This window comes from Colletotrichum acutatum, assembly GCF_030867785.1.
Source record: "Colletotrichum acutatum strain CBS 112980 chromosome Unknown BDZ83scaffold_51, whole genome shotgun sequence".
Classification (NCBI taxonomy): Eukaryota; Fungi; Ascomycota; class Sordariomycetes; order Glomerellales; family Glomerellaceae; genus Colletotrichum; species Colletotrichum acutatum.
Window position 1 is genome coordinate 37668 of NW_026849045.1, and position 18238 is coordinate 55905.

Sequence of the window (18238 nt, forward strand, 5' to 3'; positions counted from 1 at the left end):
CGAGGTGGGACATATTGGCCTCGTCACCTCGCTCTGTTAGCCTCGTCCCTGTGTTAACTTGACTACAGTATTCTAGGATCTTACTTCCGCCGCCAATCGGAAGTTGGAAAGAAGTAGTCACTGACTCAATCGATAGCTTCGACTCTGCAAGCAGTATGAGACGTGAGACGGGCCTTTCATGCAAACTATCCTACACCCTATGTAATGCCTCCACTAGACCCCCTTCAATCTAAACACGACAAGGGTGCTACACGAAAAGAGCCGAGCTCATAAATCCAAGCATCTACGGCCATGGTACGTGTGTGCTGTGTGGTTGTTGGGTGCGTCTTGATCTTGGTATCCTTCCTCATCTTGGAGGACTGTACCCGTACACGCAAGCGCAGTCTCTATTCTTCTCTGGTCCCGCTCTCCCTCGCGCGGTATGTTCTATAATGAATATGAGAGTAGTGACAAAGGGCCATGAGAGGAACTTGGCTCGATTGAGCTACCGGTTTGCCTTGTGATATTGAAGAGCGTAAGCCATGCTTCGACAAATTCTGTCTACATGTATAGACCCAGTAGTTTCCTGGCCCGCCTCTGGCATACTTCCCCCTTTAAGGCTAGCAGCCCGCCGTCTATGCTCAGAGCCAAACACTACTCTCTCGGAGCAACAGCGCCACTTGACTAAATACCCTCCCGAGATAGGACGCCAGAATTCAAGGCAGGCAGGCTCAAGGGGTGATTTTCACAACACCGCTTCCCCTAGCGGACCCCGAAGAGCCAGCAACAATAAGACCGAGGATTAATCTACATTTTACATCCTCTAATAGATAGAACCCAAAAAAGAGTTCACCCCTGGTGGGGGCTACATCTCTTGGTGCTCCTGCTGGGATCCGAACTCGGGGATACTCGCTAAGCCTGTCGTCGAGTAGGCTGGTTGGCGTTTTTGATTGTCGACCATTAACTACTCCACCACCCAGCCAAGTTTGACCTGAACCGTCGACCTAGACGGGCGCCTCCTGGCTGGCGACGGGAATGGAATTCAGGGGGGGTATATACCTACCCTTCTTGCGGTGGTAGTGCGTCACGTGCGGAAGGTAGGTATGGATGGTAAGGAGGGAAGGTACGGTAGGTACGGCACGGTTAGAAATTTCGAAATCCAAGTGTAATGATAGGGAGAAGGAAGACCTGACTAGTTACCTACCTCTGCTTCAGTTTTTTCCCAGCTCAAAGACAAGGGTTTCTTCGTCCTTACGTCCACGTGCATGAATAGATTGAACATGAGCCACACGTATTGTGTCTACGAAATCCGATTCTCAAGCTGCACTTTCTCCGGTGTCGAATGTGACGATTACGTTGGTGAGAGAGCATCTTTCTTCATGGCCATTCTCACGGCCGAGAGACGTAGAACGGTGCTCATTTGCGGACGACTGTCAATATCTAAATCACCACGGCATTAACAAGCTTCAGGAACCAGATGTAGACTCAAAAAAGTCCTTTTCTTTTTGCTACGTTACAACGGGGTTCAGAGTGAAAAGTCACCCTACAACCAAGAACCAGTTTACCAAACCCTTGAAGCCCAAAAGCCAGCAAGACTACGATACGATGAAGCATCATAGTGCGCGGGGTATCGAAAAAAACAAAGTCCTGATCCACCCCCCTTTCCTCTCCAAATGAGCTCAGTTACTTTTGATGTGGGTATTTCCTTTTCTCTCTTTGATATCCTTGCCCTCCTTTCTCACCCCATATGAACGCCGGCCCAATGCACACATCCATGATTATCGCAGGCCAAAAGCCATAGCTCGCGAAGGGTCCAAAAGCACGTCGAAATGCAGAAGCAAATAAAGTATACCCCCTTCCATATACAACGCTCAGCGGATCCGAGAGGCCGCGAAGGAGAAAAAACTCAGTTGTCCTTGGCGGCCGGGAACGCGAAGCCGGGAGGGTACGCAGGCATACCGTTGGGTAAGGTACCGATGCCGTAGGGGAACTGCTGCGGAAGTGGCTGAGAGTTGGCCGAAGAGAACTTCTTGTCGTCACGACGCTGATCACGGTCGCGGTCGCGGCCACGGCGCCAGCGACCGAGGTCCTCGCGGCTGTCGTCGCGTCCACCACCACGAGTAGAACGAGGTCCGTGGTTGCCGCTCTTGTCGGTCTGCATGCGGCGGCTGATGGCCTTGGAGGAAACACCGTTGCCGATCTCGATATCGGGCTCCTCAACGACCATGCCCTCTTCGATGGGCTTACCGCCACTGCCTCCATACTCGGCAGTCAACATCCACTTGCGATCAGCCTCTGTAAGCTTGCTGATAGGGATGATGCTAACACCCGTACGGTAATCGCTACAGTCGCGCGGACCAAAGCCAACACCCCAGCGGGTCTAGATTGTGTTAGTCGAGATGACTGGTAGACAGAGGTCTTTCGAACTTACTCTCAGCTGTGACTCATCATCATTCTGCGGCATGTTGCCATTGGCACGCATCTCCATACCATCCTTGGCACGAACGGCATCCTCGCGGGAGACCATCTTGACAAAGGCGTGTCGCTTGTCCTTGTTAACGATGCAAGACTGAACCTGGCCAAATCGAGTAAAGATGGCACGAAGCTCGTGCTCAGATTGGCTATAGAGGCTGTCAGTCAATGTTCAAATAAGTGCAAATGTTTTCGGCTATTACTTACTTGACACCGCCGACGAACAGCGTGCGGCTCAGAACCTTGATGTGCCCAGGCTTCAAGTTATGGTCATACTCAACCCACTTGGCATCCGAACCACGGCGCGAGTCACCACGGCCACCTTGAGAAGCACTATGGCTTCCATGAGGGCTACGCTGGCGGTACTCGCTACCATAGCGGCCGTCTCTACTGTCGTGACGACCTCGATCGGGGGAGCGATGTCCATAGTCGTAGCCATTGTCGCGGTCGTGAGAAGAACCACCCGAGTTCCAACGGCGGCCAGGCGACCTAGACCGGGTTGTACGTTCATATTTGCTCCCACCCCCAGCTCCAGCTGAGGTGCGAACGTAGCGACTTCCCTCGCTGGTGTCACGGGGCTGAACAGGACCGCCCCATCCCTGACCGCTGCCGTAGTAACTCTGGGCCGCGATGGGGAGTGGAGTCGATGTGGTCGAGGGCGTGGGTACAGGCGGTCCCGTAGAAGCAGCGCTGTTTTGGTTGCTGGCAGCCGCAAGCGCGGCGACAATTTGCTCCGCGGTGAATCCCGAATTGGCAAACATCTGCATGAGAGCCATTTGCTGACCATTGACTCCCTGAGGAGGCTGAGGGCCAGCTCCTGGGAATGGCAGACCAACAGGAGGAGCCTGGGGCTGGCCTTGGGCGTATGCGTACGGAGTCGCTGGGTTAGGGGGACCGCCGGGGAAAGGAGGCATAGAGTACGGAGCCTGGGAGAACTGGTTGACGGGAGGAGCTGGAGGCGGCGGCGGCTGCTGCTGCTGCTGCTGTGGCGTAGAGCTCTGGAGTCTAGAAAGCAAGTCTTGCAAGTTCTGAGGCACTGCGGGGGTCTGAGTCTGAGCCGGGGCGGGAGGCTGGACATGACCATGGGCCTGGCTATAATTGTGACCCTGATTGAAGTTCTGGCCATAGCCGTTACTCTGACTCTGACTATTCTGCGGCTGACCGTAGCTCTGGGTCTGAGGCTGGCTCTGGACGGACTGTGTAAGTTTGGCCAGATTGGCGATGATGCTGTTGGCATCGGCAGGACGGGGCTGAGCAGCAGGAGGAGCCGCGGATTTGGATCTGTAGCCCATGGCCTCGACCAAGCCTGGTGGGGGACTACCCTCAGGCGTGTAGGACTGAACTGAACGGGCAGAGGAGTCAGTAAATTGTGAACCCAGACTGGCACAAAGGAGGCGATGAAGCTTGTTGATCATCTGGTGGGATAGTGACATACTCGGGTCAGGCGAAGATTCGATCTTCCGCTGAAAATCATCGAGGACGTCAGGAGAGAAAGTGGCAACTCTACGCCATATTTCGAGCAGCTTAAGCAATTTCTCCTACATAAAGGGCAGCAGTGTAAGTAGATTATTCAACCATGTCAACGGAAAGCAAGGAACATATGGACACCAATGAACGTGTCCGAACGAGTCTCAAGCGTTCACTTTCACATTCTCCGGTATGAGGTAGATGAAAGGATGAAGGGCGAAAGGCATCGCAACCCATGCCCAAACCTTTATGAGATTTGCGAACACAAAGTATTGTAGTGGAGGGTGCTTCAAAACTGCAACATTTGATGCGTACCTTTTGGCCTTCGAGGCGCAACTGCACCATGTCACTGATGAGGGTGTGCATGAGACCGGTAATTCGGTGACAACCAGCGCCAAAGGTTCCATCTCTCGCAGAACCATCAACAGGCTGGCCGGACACTCTGGCTTGGTCAAGCCACTTGCGCATCACAGAGTCTATCACGTATAGGACTCCAAGCTTGTATGGAGCAGCAAACTTCTTGAACGTGGTATACAGCTTCTGGATGAGAACCGACTCATTCTACAGAGAAAAGTTTCGAGGTTAGTCTAGGTACTTGACTAGGCAAGCGAGTTGCGACGCTGCGTTCGATATCGTATCGTACCTGAATGTTGTCGACACAGATGGTAGTGATATTAGCAATGCGGTTGGCGGTGACACCAGGAGCCTTGTAATTCTGCATGGGTTCGAGGGCGGCTTCTAGCTCCGCCACAGCAGCGGCAGCAGAAGTCGGGGCAGCCATTCTGCAGGTCGCTCGCTGGCAACTAAGATATGGCGATGGCGATTGTGGTGTTTTTCCTCAGGAGTTTGTTTGCGAGCGAAGTACGATTGGGAAGAAGGTAGGTAGTTTGGTTGTGGTGGGCAGGCTCGAGGCAAAACAGACGAAGTGCCAGTAGCTAGGGTTTCTTTTCTTGCTCTTTGCGGCTTGCAAGAAGGGTTGTTCAAGAAGAGGTTTACTGAGAGCGCGGGGAGGTACGCGACGTCCAGGAAGTGGAAGTAGTCAAGAGTAAAAAAGTGCCACGCTCTTTCCTAGAGTAAAATCAGGCAGGTACGTCCGGTCGCTCCTTCCCTCGATCAACAACTTTTGTGTGTATTTTGTTTTACAGACCGCGCAGGCAGAAATAATGTAGGTATCCCAAGAAGTCGCGCGACGGCGCTGTATCCAGCACTCTAAAGGTACGAATGGATCGAGTTCCTGGATTGGATGACTCTCTACTTTGTACGGACAGAGCGTGCGACGCCTTTCTTGACGAGTCGTCCCAAGGAGGTCACAGAGGAGAATTTTCAAGTGGCAGGAGCCGTCGACGGTCTACTACTTGATTTGATTTCACCCACGGTCGGACTCTTGCGGTCCTCGAAGGCGAAATACGATGATCGTCAGTGTACGATGATAGTCTCGATGAATACAGTTATCTTATGCCGCCGACGGGATGGGCGTGATGCAGCGTCGCGCTGGAGGTTCGTCAGTTTTTCTGAGGGGGAAGGGGGAGTTGTGGTTGGAAAAGAAGAGATTCAGAAGTGGGGATAGAATGGAAGCTGGGACACGTTTGGAGACGACGCTGGAGGCTTGCCGTGCAGCAGGCGGTGGCACATGGCAGGTGTGCGGCATGCCCATATGATTACGGCTTTATTCTTGGACATCAAAGCACCAATCAAGGCCATTGGCATCTTTGTCATCAAGTCATCAAGAGCAAGAGCTCACATCGTTTGCTGAGGTCGGGTGCCCAAGCTTCTTCTTTCTGCCTAAGGCTAAAAGGAACGCTACTGAGGCACAAACCTTTTTGCTGACTAGCCGATCCTCGAAGCGAGATGATGGTTCCACCGCCGAGGTTCTGCCGCGAAGTAGAAGATGAATTGCATTGGAATGCTGAGGTAGACAAGCTGGTGATGAGCTGGCATAGTAAATACTGCGTAAGAGAGAAAGGCTCATTCGACACAATCGTCTCAATGGCGCCAATATGGAAATAACAGGATATGCTTTGGGTCCCGGCGCTTGGATTGACCCAGATTGGCCAGAACTCCTTTCCACATTGGCGTCGCCGGCCCGGACATCAACGGGGAGAGCAACGGTCTTTGTTGTCACGCTCACCCACTATTATCTCTGCCAGTCTTCATATTGTTCTCATCCACTTCCGTATGCGGACAATACCCACCTACTAAATTATCTGGAGAAGGTGTGCTAGTTCCCCGGCAACACAGCTCTTTCGATCAGAACTGAAGTTGCCGGCAGACTATTGCGAAAATACTCCTTATCAGTTGGATCTAAACTTGAAGTTTGACAGGTTGCTGCGCAATCGCTACAGCTTGTCACCAATACCACACAAACGATTGCATCAAGTTTACGTGATAGCCGGGAGGCATGACCACACCATCTGCCTTTGCCGTGGACGAGCGGAAGCCTCGTTCTATTTCATGTTGTATGGATACGTGACCGGTATGAGCTTCCTCGGATGAGGCGGTCGAGCTGTGCCGTGCTTGGAAGTTCGCTCCCAGACAGGCAGGAGGGTCGCACACGCAGCTTTAATTGGGCGAATGCCACACCTGCGGCGGGTCACGGAGCCTCGGAGCTGACGGGAGATGCGCGAGACAGGGCTCGGAGGAGAGCAACAACTTGAATCAACAAGTCTCCCATTGACTTTGGCTCCGGACGCATACTTGCCAATGGCAACAGCAGAGCAAGCGCTTAGTCCGAACATGCTCTTTGGGGAGAGTCAAATCTTAGTCAGGAAGCGTGGACTCGTGGGGGCCGGGCCGTGATCCCAAGTGCCTGGGTAGGTACACAGTCCCTTCTCAACTTCAATCGTCGTCCAGTCTCACCGTGAGGCGCATTGTCCTTGGCTACCTTGCCTTACCGCTAGGCTACCCACAAAGTCAAGGCTGCGATGTTGTGTTCAACAGATACTTGGAGTTTGGCTTCCGACCTTCGGACGAAGAGCGGATACTCCGAGAGAAGCCGCCCAGATATCCACTTATCTCGGCTTTTCGCGCGCAAGAACGGGGCGTTGTGATACGGGAGGTAAAACTGGAGACTGGAGCAACGACAAACTGGAGTGCGCGATGCAGATTTTATGGTGGGGCCGACGAGGGACGCTACGTAAAAAGACGGAGACAGGTTCAGGGAGATTGAGATCCCAAGATTGACAGGATAGATTGATTGGAGTCGCTGGTTGGGGGGACCACGGGGGACACGGGGGGCACTGGAGTCTTGGACACTTGTACATTATTACAGCAGGTACGTATCCTTTCGCGTCTGCTCGCCTCGCCGGCGTTTGTTTCTCCCTCGCTGCTTGAAGGCCGCGGGAGAGAGAGAGAGAGAGAGTCTTGACCTCAGGTATCAACGGTGTAGAGGTCGTCCGCCACCGCCATTGGAACCTGCTCGAGTAAGGCACACCGGTGTCAAGAAGCAAGGTAGGTAGTAGGTAGCTGGTCTGAAAGGAAGGGAGGTCAACGGAGTGCCGGACGGCGGCTGAGCCTCTCAATCAATTTCTGTACGCCATCGCAAATTGAGCGCTTTGGCGCGTGTTGAATACCTCGGAGGACGGGCCTGGGCTCGACCTGCATTGGATCTGGGCAGCTTGAGAGCTCAAGGAAAAAATCCATGGTTGGACCGACGTTGGGGGAGCACCTAGACTGCCACACTGCAGGGCAACCGGCCGGGAGTCTAAGATGGATGGCAGATGTACCTGCAGCGCCAAAACACCTAGCGTGAATACCTCGTCCTGCCTGAGAGACAACCCGTATGCCCGCTGAGGTACATTGGTATTTCCGGCCACACCTGTGACGTGACCCCCCGAGGGCGGCCCCCCGGTCCAAGTGCGCCTTTGCTTCATATTTTTTTCTATCCCATTACCTGCGGCTTTTTTCTTTCCCTCCTTTCCGACCTTCATCCTTCACCAGTCTCTGAAGCCTCACGATACTCTCACAATGTCTGTAGCGCGTCTTTCCACCTCTGCTCTGAGGACTTCCCTCAGAGCCTCCCCTTTCAAGGTCTCGGCTTTCAACGCTGCCCGTTGCTACTCTTCCAAGAACCAGGTAAGCTGCTGCTGCCGCTGTTATTGCTTGCCCTCCGGCCGTCCGGCCCTTCCTTACCTCGGGTATCGTGAAGCTGACACGTTCGCATCTAGACCTTGAAGGAGCGCTTCGCTGAGCTTCTCCCCGAGAAGATTGAGGAGGTCAAGGCTCTGAGAAAGTGAGTGCATAGCCATTGAGCCCCCTTATCGCAACCTCAACACCCGCTAACCTCGCCGTCGCAGAGAGCATGGCTCCAAGGTCATCGACAAGGTCACCCTTGACCAGGTCTACGGTGGTGCCCGTGGCATCAAGTGCCTCGTCTGGGAGGGTTCCGTCCTCGACGCCGAGGAGGGTATCCGTTTCCGCGGCAAGACCATTCCCGAGTGCCAGGAGCTCCTCCCCAAGGCTCCCGGTGGCAAGGAGCCCCTTCCTGAGGGTAAGTCTACTTATCGCAACAATTTTCGCAATCAATTCCCTTTGCTAACAAAACCTCAAAGGTCTCTTCTGGCTTCTCCTGACTGGCGAGGTCCCTACCGAGCAGCAGGTCCGCGACCTGTCCGCCGAGTGGGCCGCCCGCTCCGACATCCCCAAGTTCGTTGAGGAGCTGATCGACCACTGCCCTACCGACCTTCACCCCATGGCTCAGTTCTCCCTGGCCGTTACCGCCCTCGAGCACACCTCTTCGTTCGCCAAGGCCTACGCCAAGGGTGTCAACAAGAAGGACTACTGGGGATACACCTTTGAGGACTCCATGGATCTGATTGCCAAGCTGCCCACCATTGCCGCTCGCATCTACCAGAACGTCTTCAAGGGCGGCAAGGTCGCCGCTGTTGAGAAGGACAAGGATTACTCCTTCAACTTCGCAAACCAGCTCGGCTTCGGCAGCAACACCGACTTCGTCGAGCTGCTCCGTCTCTACCTCACCATCCACACTGACCACGAGGGTGGCAACGTCTCTGCCCACACCACCCACTTGGTCGGCAGTGCTCTGTCCTCCCCCTTCCTTTCCGTTGCTGCTGGTCTCAACGGTCTGGCCGGTCCTCTCCACGGTCTTGCCAACCAGGAGGTTCTCAACTGGCTCACTGAGATGAAGAAGTCCGTTGGCGACGACCTCAGCGACAAGGCCATCACGGACTACCTCTGGTCCACCCTGAACGCCGGCCGTGTCGTTCCCGGTTACGGCCACGCCGTCCTCCGCAAGACTGACCCCCGTTACTCTGCTCAGCGCAAGTTCGCCCAGGGTACGTATCCACCATGAATGACAATCCAGATTCGACGTAAGAATGATAATACTGACAACCCTACAGAGAAGATGCCCAACGACCCCATGTTCCAGCTCGTCTCCCAGGTCTACAAGATCGCCCCCGAGGTCCTCACCCAGCACGGCAAGACCAAGAACCCCTACCCCAACGTCGACGCCCACTCCGGTGTCCTTCTCCAGTACTACGGTCTTACCGAGGCCAACTACTACACCGTTCTCTTCGGTGTTTCCCGCGCCATCGGTGTCCTTCCCCAGCTCATCATCGACCGCGCCCTCGGTGCCCCCATCGAGCGCCCCAAGTCCTTCTCCACTGCCAAGTGGGCCGAGCTTGTCAAGAAGATCTAAACGTGTACGCTTAGAAGACGAAGGTGATGGGAGAGAGAAAAAAGGAGACGCGCCTGCGGACGCAAGTAATTTTGCGTGCGCAGGCAAGGCATCAGGGTCGCATGAGCGATCAACAATAGACATGAAAGGCAGCGTGTTGTTTCAGTCAGGGTGGATAGAAAAGCTTTGGGCGATACCATCCACTGCGCTTGTACAATACCGAGAAGGGCTGCTTTTACCGGGAATTACTGGGTTGTTTTAGTTACCTTGGGGCCGAGGTTGGCTTGCGTCCGAATACACATTTACGAATTTGAAGTTAACGAGACGTTCCTTTACTTGCATTAGTCATTGCTTTACCATTTACTTGTCACACTGATCATGGCCCGTTCTCGAAGCTTGGGACGCATGATGCGACGATGTTGAACTTGAGACGGAGCGGGAAAGGGGTGGATTTGCCGATGTCTGCGCGCCTCTGGACGTGACAGCTACGTGGACGGGAGAAGCCATGCGCGCAGCGTGGCGCCGCGATGCTTGGACACGCGGCCGGACTCGAGCTATGCAAGAGCTTCTGCAGGCACGCGCGCACACCAGGAGTTCGTGTCACTTTCAAATTTGTGATGTCTTACATAATCTCAAACTACGGTACCACCTTGCACTGCATAATATCCGTAGTCTTACTGTACCTAGGTAATCCACACACCTCCGCTCAAGGTGATTATACCCCAATCGATGTCCGGCGTGGGAAAGACAGCTTTTGAGCAAGAAAAGAGAAACCTGGTGCAGGAGCGAGTGGTTCCGGCCCAGAGATGTAGTTCCGGGTTTGTGCAATGTGTTGGAGTCGGATGGTTTCATTGGACGAGGGTGAGGACTTCCCACCGTGAGGCTGACGCGGTGACACTGGGAGATCATACGGAGTAAGGCAGATGGATGTTGGTGGCTGTGGATGTCAAAAAAGGGATTGTCGATTGTTCGGAGTATGGCTGGTGAGTGAGAGATTGGAGCTTGATACCTACCCAGTCCGAGACGGGAATCGGAGGGAGGCAGGACGGGGGCGGTTGAGGCTTTGGCAGTCGGAAGATCCCCACGGAATTTTGCGTTGAGCTCTCCAGATGGGGACAAGGCTGGAAGCTGTTGGGGAGGGTTGAGCTCCAAAAAAGGGACCCGGCGGGGCGCCGCCTTCTTCGGTTTCTTGAATCTTTGGTGCTTTTAGTGCCCGTTCTGGTGTGGTTGGCGGAGAACCCACGGGCCAGTCCGTGGCACGGCGGACTGTTGATGCGCGGCCTTTAGGTACGGACCCTGTTTTCTTCTGCTCGAGCTTCGAGCTTCCTTTTTTTCTGGTTGAAATCCAGTGTTGCAGGCGGCACAGCTCCCTTTCCAAGCTGCGGCTGTAATGAGAGTTATTGATGTATACCTTGTTATCTGAAGTGAGGTAAGCAAGCCGCCGAGGGAATAATGGCTTGCTGCAGTTTCATTCCCGTAAAAGTACCCGAAGGATAGCTGACATTGGATGCGATTGTTTGTATCCGTAGTGGATTGGATGTGTACATGCCAACAGTTCATACCTCCTTCCAAGGCTACTGCTACAGCCAGATATACTCGGTAGTCAACTACAGACATTCGCAGGCCTAAACGAGGTCTCTGAGCAGTACAATGCACAGGGAGAGAGGGATGATGAGAGGGCGTCAAGTCTAATAACAATGCTTGGACAGCCGGCATCGTCTCAAGTTCTGGGGACACACGTCTCACTTTTATCGCATTCCCATCTCCGTGTCACACATACTCTCTCCGAACTGCCCAGGAAGCTGATCTACCGTAGGTATCTTTCGCTTGCCAGTAGGGACACAGAGTACTTTGTACTCACAGATGCAAAGTACCGGCGGGAGACATGAGGCGCCCAGTCAAGCTTACATACGCTGCTACAACCATTGGGGGAGACTGCAGACAAGGGGCTCTCGGCCGCCCGTTATGCTTCAAGGGTTGGTTACTTGAGAGGAAACATCCAACTTTGTCTAGTCGTCTGTATCGCATATGCCCGTCCAGCATCCATCTAATAGGTCGTCCGAGGTGATGCTCGGGTGAATAGCCTAACCCAAAGCTGTCAGATCGGTCCTCCGATCAAAGGCCAAGTCCACGGGTCCAAAAAGTCCAATGGAGTCCAAAGTTGGCCCGATTCCAAGCTCAGCAAAGAGCCCGCCCTAGCAAGAGAGACTGGAGAGAGTGAGCATTGAGGTGGGCTGGGACCAAAAAAATTGAGGAGCTCCAGCATTCAGGTAGCGCACCCCTGCCCCTGCCTTGCCTTTTGCTCACTGTTCCCTCCCAAATCCACTCCAATTCCCACGTGCAAAAGGCGCCTGCTCCCACGTCCGCTCAGTCACGGAGAGCTCCTGCTTCTGTTTCTTCTGTTTCTTGTCACTGAGAACGCACGCTTCCACCCCCGAACTAGAACCAAAACCAGTCCAGTCCCCCGGGCGCCTAACTCTCAAACGAACACATCTCTCCTCACCTCATACACAAAAGTCACCTGTGACCTCGGCCTTCCTCCGAGAAACACCTATCAACACACAGCTCGAATATCCGAGGTCATTCCCAGCCCTTTTTTATCCCGCAACCTGCCGCATTTTTCCCCATTCCTCGCTTGGCTCCATTCCCAAGCATCTACCCCGTACTTTCCATTAAACCTCCCGCCGCACCTCGCATCCCCCGCGAAGAAGCACCCTCCTCCCTTGGTCAGGGCCCCTTTCCGTCATCACAAGTAGCAGAGCCATGGTTGCCGTCGCCACTATGCCCGCCCCCATCGGGGAGCCCCAGAAGCTGGAGAAGAAGCCCGTCAAGTTCTCCAACTTGCTGTTGGGCGCCGGTCTGAACATGTTCGAGGTCACCACGCTTGGCCAGCCGCTCGAGGTCGTCAAGACCACCATGGCTGCCAACCGTGGCGACGGCTTTGGCACTGCCCTGGGCCGCATCTGGGGTCGTGGTGGTGTCCTTGGTTGTGAGTAAACTCCCCATCCTCAATTCTGATGATTCTTGTGCTTCTCCGAGACGACGACTAAAAATCAATCCGTCAATCGAGCTGCTTATCGCCGCCCGGTTGGTGGTCGTTGATTGCTAGATGATGAAGCTCTCCAGAAGGCAAATCACCCCGCAAGCAAGCATCACTGACATTTCTTGTCTCTCGCAGTCTACCAGGGTCTCATCCCCTGGGCCTGGATTGAAGCCTCCACCAAGGGCGCCGTCCTTCTCTTCGTCGCCTCCGAGGCCGAGTACTACGCACGCAACGCTGGTGCCTCCGAGTTTGGTGGTGGTATCATCGGTGGTATCACCGGTGGTGTTGCCCAGGCCTATGCCACCATGGGTTTCTGCACTTGCATGAAGACGGTCGAGATCACCAAGCACAAGGTTGCCTCCACTGGCGTCCCGCCCCCCAGCACCTTCCAGACCTTCATGGGTATCTACCGCAAGGAGGGTATCAAGGGCATCAACAAGGGTGTCAACGCCGTCGCCATCCGTCAGATGACCAACTGGGGTTCCCGTTTCGGTCTCTCTCGCCTGGCCGAGCAGGGTATCCGCGACGTAAGAGGCAAGAAGGAGGGCGAGAAGCTCGCCGCTTGGGAGAAGATTCTTGCTTCCGGTCTCGGTGGTGGTCTGTCCGCCTGGAATCAGCCTATTGAGGTCATCCGTGTCGAGATGCAGAGCAAGAAGGAGGACCCCAATCGACCCAAGAAGATGACGGTCGGAAACACTTTCCGTTACATTTACTCCACCAACGGTATCTCTGGTCTCTACCGTGGTGTTGCTCCTCGTATTGGTCTCGGCGTTTGGCAGACGATTTGCATGGTTGCTTTGGGTGATATGTGAGTTGCCCCCACCCCTTTCATCAACAACACGGACAGGACTAATCGTTGGGTACTACAGGGCCAAGACTTACGTCGAGAAGCTCACCGGCGACAAGGTCACGGCTAAGCATTAGGATGGCGTTACATGGGGGAATATAGACCAATACCTGGAATGGTCGTTGGACTGAGGATGGGGCTGGCTAGCTAACCTGGTCAAAGGCGGACTCCGTGTGGGGGAGCTGTTGTAGCTTACCTTACCAGTAGCACGGATGAGCCCCGCCGTGGCCCCGTGCGAGTGACATCCCCGGGGCTCAGCGTCTGTATATGTTCTTCATCTGGCTTTATGCTTATCTTAGAGATTACTCGTTATGGGCTGCGCTTTGCGCCCCGGAACTATATGCAAAAGATTCGTGGACTTTATTGTCTTTGCTATTCGTGATGATTTGTTGCAAGTGGATCAGGAGTGAAGACAAAGACATAACCACATACAGGACGGAATAAAGTCCGCTGGAGGTCCGGGAATGAGGTTACCTGGCTCCCGGACCGGCCGAGCGCAAGGAGTTCGGATGCGGATGCAGGTCCGGGGGGAAGCTTGTTTACCCGCGCGGACTACGACTTTGACGGAGTCCACATCCGCTGAAACGCATCGTCGGCGCCGGTAATATGGTTCCTCTCTCGCTGGGGTTGTGGCGGCGGCTGTGTGATATTTGTGGAACATATGCTCTCCACCCGCCTTCGTTGCATTGGTAATGCTTTCCTTCTTATATGTATCTGCGAACCTAGCATTGGAAACGGATGTCAGAGGAGACAAGAGAGCCTTCACGGAGACACTTTCAGGGGTGGGGGGAGAAGGAAGGACGCTTGGAATGGGTGAGGGTTGGTTGTGATGGGAGATGCTTGCTCAGACAGATATTTCCATTTAATGCTCACTTTCTGTCGATCGACTTGCTTTCAGCTCGCTGAGGGGGGGGGGGGCTCTGGATTTGTAGCCTTTCTACATTTTGACTCTCACGCGCTTCTGATCTAACCCTTCATACTTTGGTTCAAGTTAGGAAACTTGTGCAGAGTGTTTTGCCAAGTAAAGGTCTAGCTATCTTGGATGTAATCCCGACTGGCTAAGTGATCTAGATTGTGGGATTTCGTTAACGGTGTACCATTCCTACTTTCGCTTGGGTTTCTCTTCGTGTTGGTGTATACATCATGTGCCAGTGGGGTGATGAGCCTCTCGGCTTGTATGAAGCCCAATATCGTATGTTGAAGTGCGGATGGAGGTCGACTTCGAGAGGGATGTTTTATGGTTTGCCTAGCTCACAGCCCTCCATGCTGTCGATCGAACATCAAAATCTCGATGGGGCCTTGTCTGGAAATGTGGAAAGAGCTATACCGTGTATGATGTATGCATGGTCTTGAGGACCAGGTTTCCTCTGGGGAAATAGACTCTCACGGTCTCGTGTACTAAGGCGCGGGGGGGGGCTAGATCTGGAGGGAGGAAGTCGGTCAAGTTAAGGCCCTCTGCAGCCTCGAAACGATGAGTTGTGGATTATCGTAGGGCCACAGGCGCACGATGCTCTTCGGGCTGAACTTTGCTCGTGAAGAAGGAACATGTATGAGCCATTTTGCCCGGAAGAAGGGACATGTAAGTCCGAAGTTTGGATCGCCTAAAGTTCCGAACGTCGAGGAAAGCGGTAGACCCTGATGGATGAGGATAACGTCTGTCTACGGGACAGTCATACGACGGCATGTACGGGCGAAGGCAAACATTCGAATCAAACATCTACGGTTGAGAAGCTAGACGGGAAGATAGTTGGCAGCTAAATGCTCCCCTTGACTCTCCTGGACCGAGTCACGGGAACGCAACTGGGTAGACTAATAAGCCAACGTCAACCGTTTGTTGTTAGATGAGCTAAGAAGGAGCATGCTACTTGTACGGGAACGGAATGGGACAATGAATGACAAGATGATTGAACAATAAGCAGTACAGCGGTGCCCGAAAATATGGCAACACTGGATCTCAAAGGTGGCGTAATCGGTGGATGGAGGGCCGCGGGTGTGGAAAATAGTTTGATATATTGGTAGCTGCTCAATGTTCATTGGGCGCTTTTCGCATCAATTACTCAAGGTCCTCGATATCTTACTTCCTACGAAGTTTATTCCATTCTAGACAGTGAATATTGGAACGCAGACCACCCTGTTTGTATTTGGAGGGTTTGAAGCCATCGTGGGCAAGAACTCGGCGCGTAATTCTTGAAAAGTTTGGTCATCGCATACAATAGTTCCCGCCAGGAAGGCGTCGGCAATCACAGGTACACACTACATTATATTATTCAATAGTATGTCCCACATAGCTTCTCTTGTGCATGAAGTCAACAAGGTATCTATCTGTCTTTGGAGAAGTATGAGCTTTCTCCGGACCCATTCCCCAGTCCTCCCTGAGCCCCTCCTGGCTTTTGTCAAAGGCTGGCCACTATATATCAGTCAGGCAATTGGCTAGCCAACTAAAATCCTTTCCTCGTTCTTGGTCGTCTAACGAGAAATAACACGAGGTCCAACCGTCAAGCCATCTTCGACGTCCTCCTCAACGTTCTTCTGGCACTTGCCTCGGATCTTAATGGCATAGAGACTCCCCTTTGTCAGCTAATAACTCGCCCTCTCGTTACATCTCGACAATCTAAGCCGGACCTTCCTCTCCATCCCTCTCTCTGCCATTAATCAAACGGGTACAGACCTAATTAACTCAACCGAAACTTCGCCCAAGCCCTTCTTCAAGAACCATGAAGTCCCCAATCACCCTCCTCCTCCTCCTCTTCCTGGCCTCGACAGCGACCCTCGTCGCGGCCATCAAACCAGGCGGCAAGGGCCCCATGAACATGCCGCGCGAGAGAAAACACATGTGGCAGCAGGTCGCCTGCAAACGCGGCCACGGCAACACCTTTGTCACCCCCTTCAAGTTGACGGCCCTCGTCGACGAGGACGTCGGCGCCGTCTGCCACCGCCTCTGGCACAACCTCAAGCGCACCGACCTCGCGTGCGCGCTGCCCAGCAAGCCCATCTGCGAGGACCGCGGCGACAAGTCGATCCAGGAGAAGAGGCTCTACTGGAGCTTCGACGTCTTCGCGACCTGCCCGGCCCTCGCGGTCGATTCGGCCTGGTACGAGAGCACGGGCAACATCTGGGGCAAGTCGAACTGCAACGAGGGCCTGTACATGTACGACGATCTTCCTGAGTTGCCGTTTCCTTATAAGAAGGAGCGGCCGACTGCGACTGGGACGGCGTAAGGGGTGTGTTTGGGAGGAGAGATCTCTGGAAGGGCCTACGCCATACGGTGGGAGAACTTGGGGAGGAGGTGGTGACGCTATCAGTCAGATATCACGATAATTGGAAATGGAGGTTGATGTTGCAGTCACATGAGCGGGCTTGTCGATTGCTCACTTCATGGCTTCCTTTCGATTTGTGTTTTACTACTTTTAGCGGGCTATTTGACGAGGCTTCTCATCAAGAGAGCCTCTTCATATCTTTCCACGGTATTGATTATCCTGTACATTCCCCCATGTAGCGCTTGTCGGGATACCAGAACTCAAGCTGTTAGTCATCACTCTCAAATGAAAAGAAGCTATGAAGCAAATCATCTAAGGCGAGTAATTTCTGATTCTCAATGGCCACTGTTGATGACAGTAGTCAATCCGGCAAACCAGATAGAGTGGAAGAGGCGAGGAATTAAAGGCGTTGATATCCATGACTTGTTTTGTTCAGCACCAACGAGCCTTGCGGAGGATCAAAGACATGGTGATCTCGAGAGCACTTGTTTCCCACGCGAGCCCTAGAAAGCTCTATTCTATAGCTTCCATGAATGAGTAAAATATACACCTTATCTCGAGAGTAGGCAGACCGGCCATCTGCCTACTTCGAATGTTCGTCCGAATCAAGTAAACGAGTCTTGTCAAGAGTACCTTCCACAACTCGCCTATAACGGATCAAACTCAGCCACCATTAAGTCTCAAAGAGTTCCGTGTGATGTAGCTCTCTCGCGGCTATCTCGATGATATGGTCTTCGGTATTCATGCTAAACAAAGGCATGTCATGGCGGGTTTCAAACCCCCAACCCCCGACCCCCCTCTCGACGGCGGTACGAGCATGGAGCATGAGAGGAATACCAAGGTCGCAAAGTGTCAGAGAAAGCGGCCGTAAAAGATGCGAGAGTGAACAGGTCAGCATGTCATCAGTAATACAAAGCCATGGATTCCGGTTCACGTACGCCGGTCCCGCTGTTGTACTCGCGACTAGAACGGGTATAGCAAAGCCCATTTCATCAAAAGACGAATCCTCGCCGAACAATGTCGAAGGCTCAGACTTGTCCTCAAAAAAGTCTATGCTATCGTTGATGAGAAGACGGGCTAGGTTTTTGAGTAGATATATTTCCACGCCAACGATCGAAGACCCAAGTCCTCTCCAACATGCCCGGCAAGACAAGAACAAGATGGTGTTTCCATCTCGTCAAGTTCCTCAACATCACCACCTACCACTCCTCAATACTCAAACACTTGTTAATCGTGACCCTGACACTCGCTCATCTCATCTCATCTCATTTGATACCTTCCCCGACAGCCCAAGGGTTGACTTACACGCACCAAAGCATAGCCGCACAAACAATCTTCAGTCTCGCCAGAGCCACAAAGTCAAAAGTCAAAAGTCAAAAACCACTATAGCCTCGCTACCGGAGAATCTCGCATTCGCGAATCCGAGAAAGAGACCGTGGAATAGCCAAGAGCCCTGATAGTCACCGAGAAAGAATGCTGCCAACAGCCACGGCCTAAACCATCCGAATTCCCATGGGCTAGTCAGCCAGCAAGCCTGA

General features: G+C 53.4%; 4 protein-coding genes across 4 annotated transcripts; 3 read left to right on the forward strand and 1 right to left on the reverse strand.

Annotated features, from left to right (window-relative positions):
- Nucleotides 1–1662: 1662 nt before the first annotated feature.
- Nucleotides 1663–4930, reverse strand: BDZ83DRAFT_349424 (uncharacterized protein). Its single transcript, XM_060502512.1, has 6 exons — nucleotides 4562–4930; nucleotides 4234–4479; nucleotides 3887–3989; nucleotides 2659–3793; nucleotides 2411–2600; nucleotides 1663–2359 (listed from the first exon to the last, which is right to left on the reverse strand). Exons 1-6 carry the CDS (start codon nucleotides 4697–4699, stop codon nucleotides 1886–1888), a joined length of 2286 nt encoding a protein of 761 aa, XP_060364517.1. The 5' UTR covers nucleotides 4700–4930; the 3' UTR covers nucleotides 1663–1885.
- Nucleotides 4931–7881: 2951 nt separating this feature from the next.
- Nucleotides 7882–9574, forward strand: BDZ83DRAFT_752535 (citrate synthase; the record flags this gene model as incomplete). The annotated part of the gene is made up of 5 exons (XM_060514215.1): nucleotides 7882–7989; nucleotides 8082–8146; nucleotides 8211–8404; nucleotides 8466–9209; nucleotides 9276–9574. 5 exons carry the CDS (start codon nucleotides 7882–7884, stop codon nucleotides 9572–9574), a joined length of 1410 nt encoding a protein of 469 aa, XP_060364518.1.
- A 2742-nt stretch (nucleotides 9575–12316) lies between these two features.
- BDZ83DRAFT_578461 (mitochondrial DNA replication protein YHM2) lies at nucleotides 12317–13520 on the forward strand (the record flags this gene model as incomplete). Its single annotated transcript, XM_060505125.1, has 3 exons — nucleotides 12317–12542; nucleotides 12732–13404; nucleotides 13466–13520. The coding sequence occupies 3 exons, from the start codon at nucleotides 12317–12319 to the stop codon at nucleotides 13518–13520; spliced, it is 954 nt and encodes a 317-aa protein (XP_060364519.1).
- A 2497-nt stretch (nucleotides 13521–16017) lies between these two features.
- On the forward strand, nucleotides 16018–17017 carry BDZ83DRAFT_349455 (uncharacterized protein). Its single transcript, XM_060502513.1, has one exon. It carries the CDS (start codon nucleotides 16158–16160, stop codon nucleotides 16659–16661), a length of 504 nt encoding a protein of 167 aa, XP_060364520.1. The 5' UTR covers nucleotides 16018–16157; the 3' UTR covers nucleotides 16662–17017.
- The last annotated feature ends 1221 nt before the right edge of the window (nucleotides 17018–18238 follow it).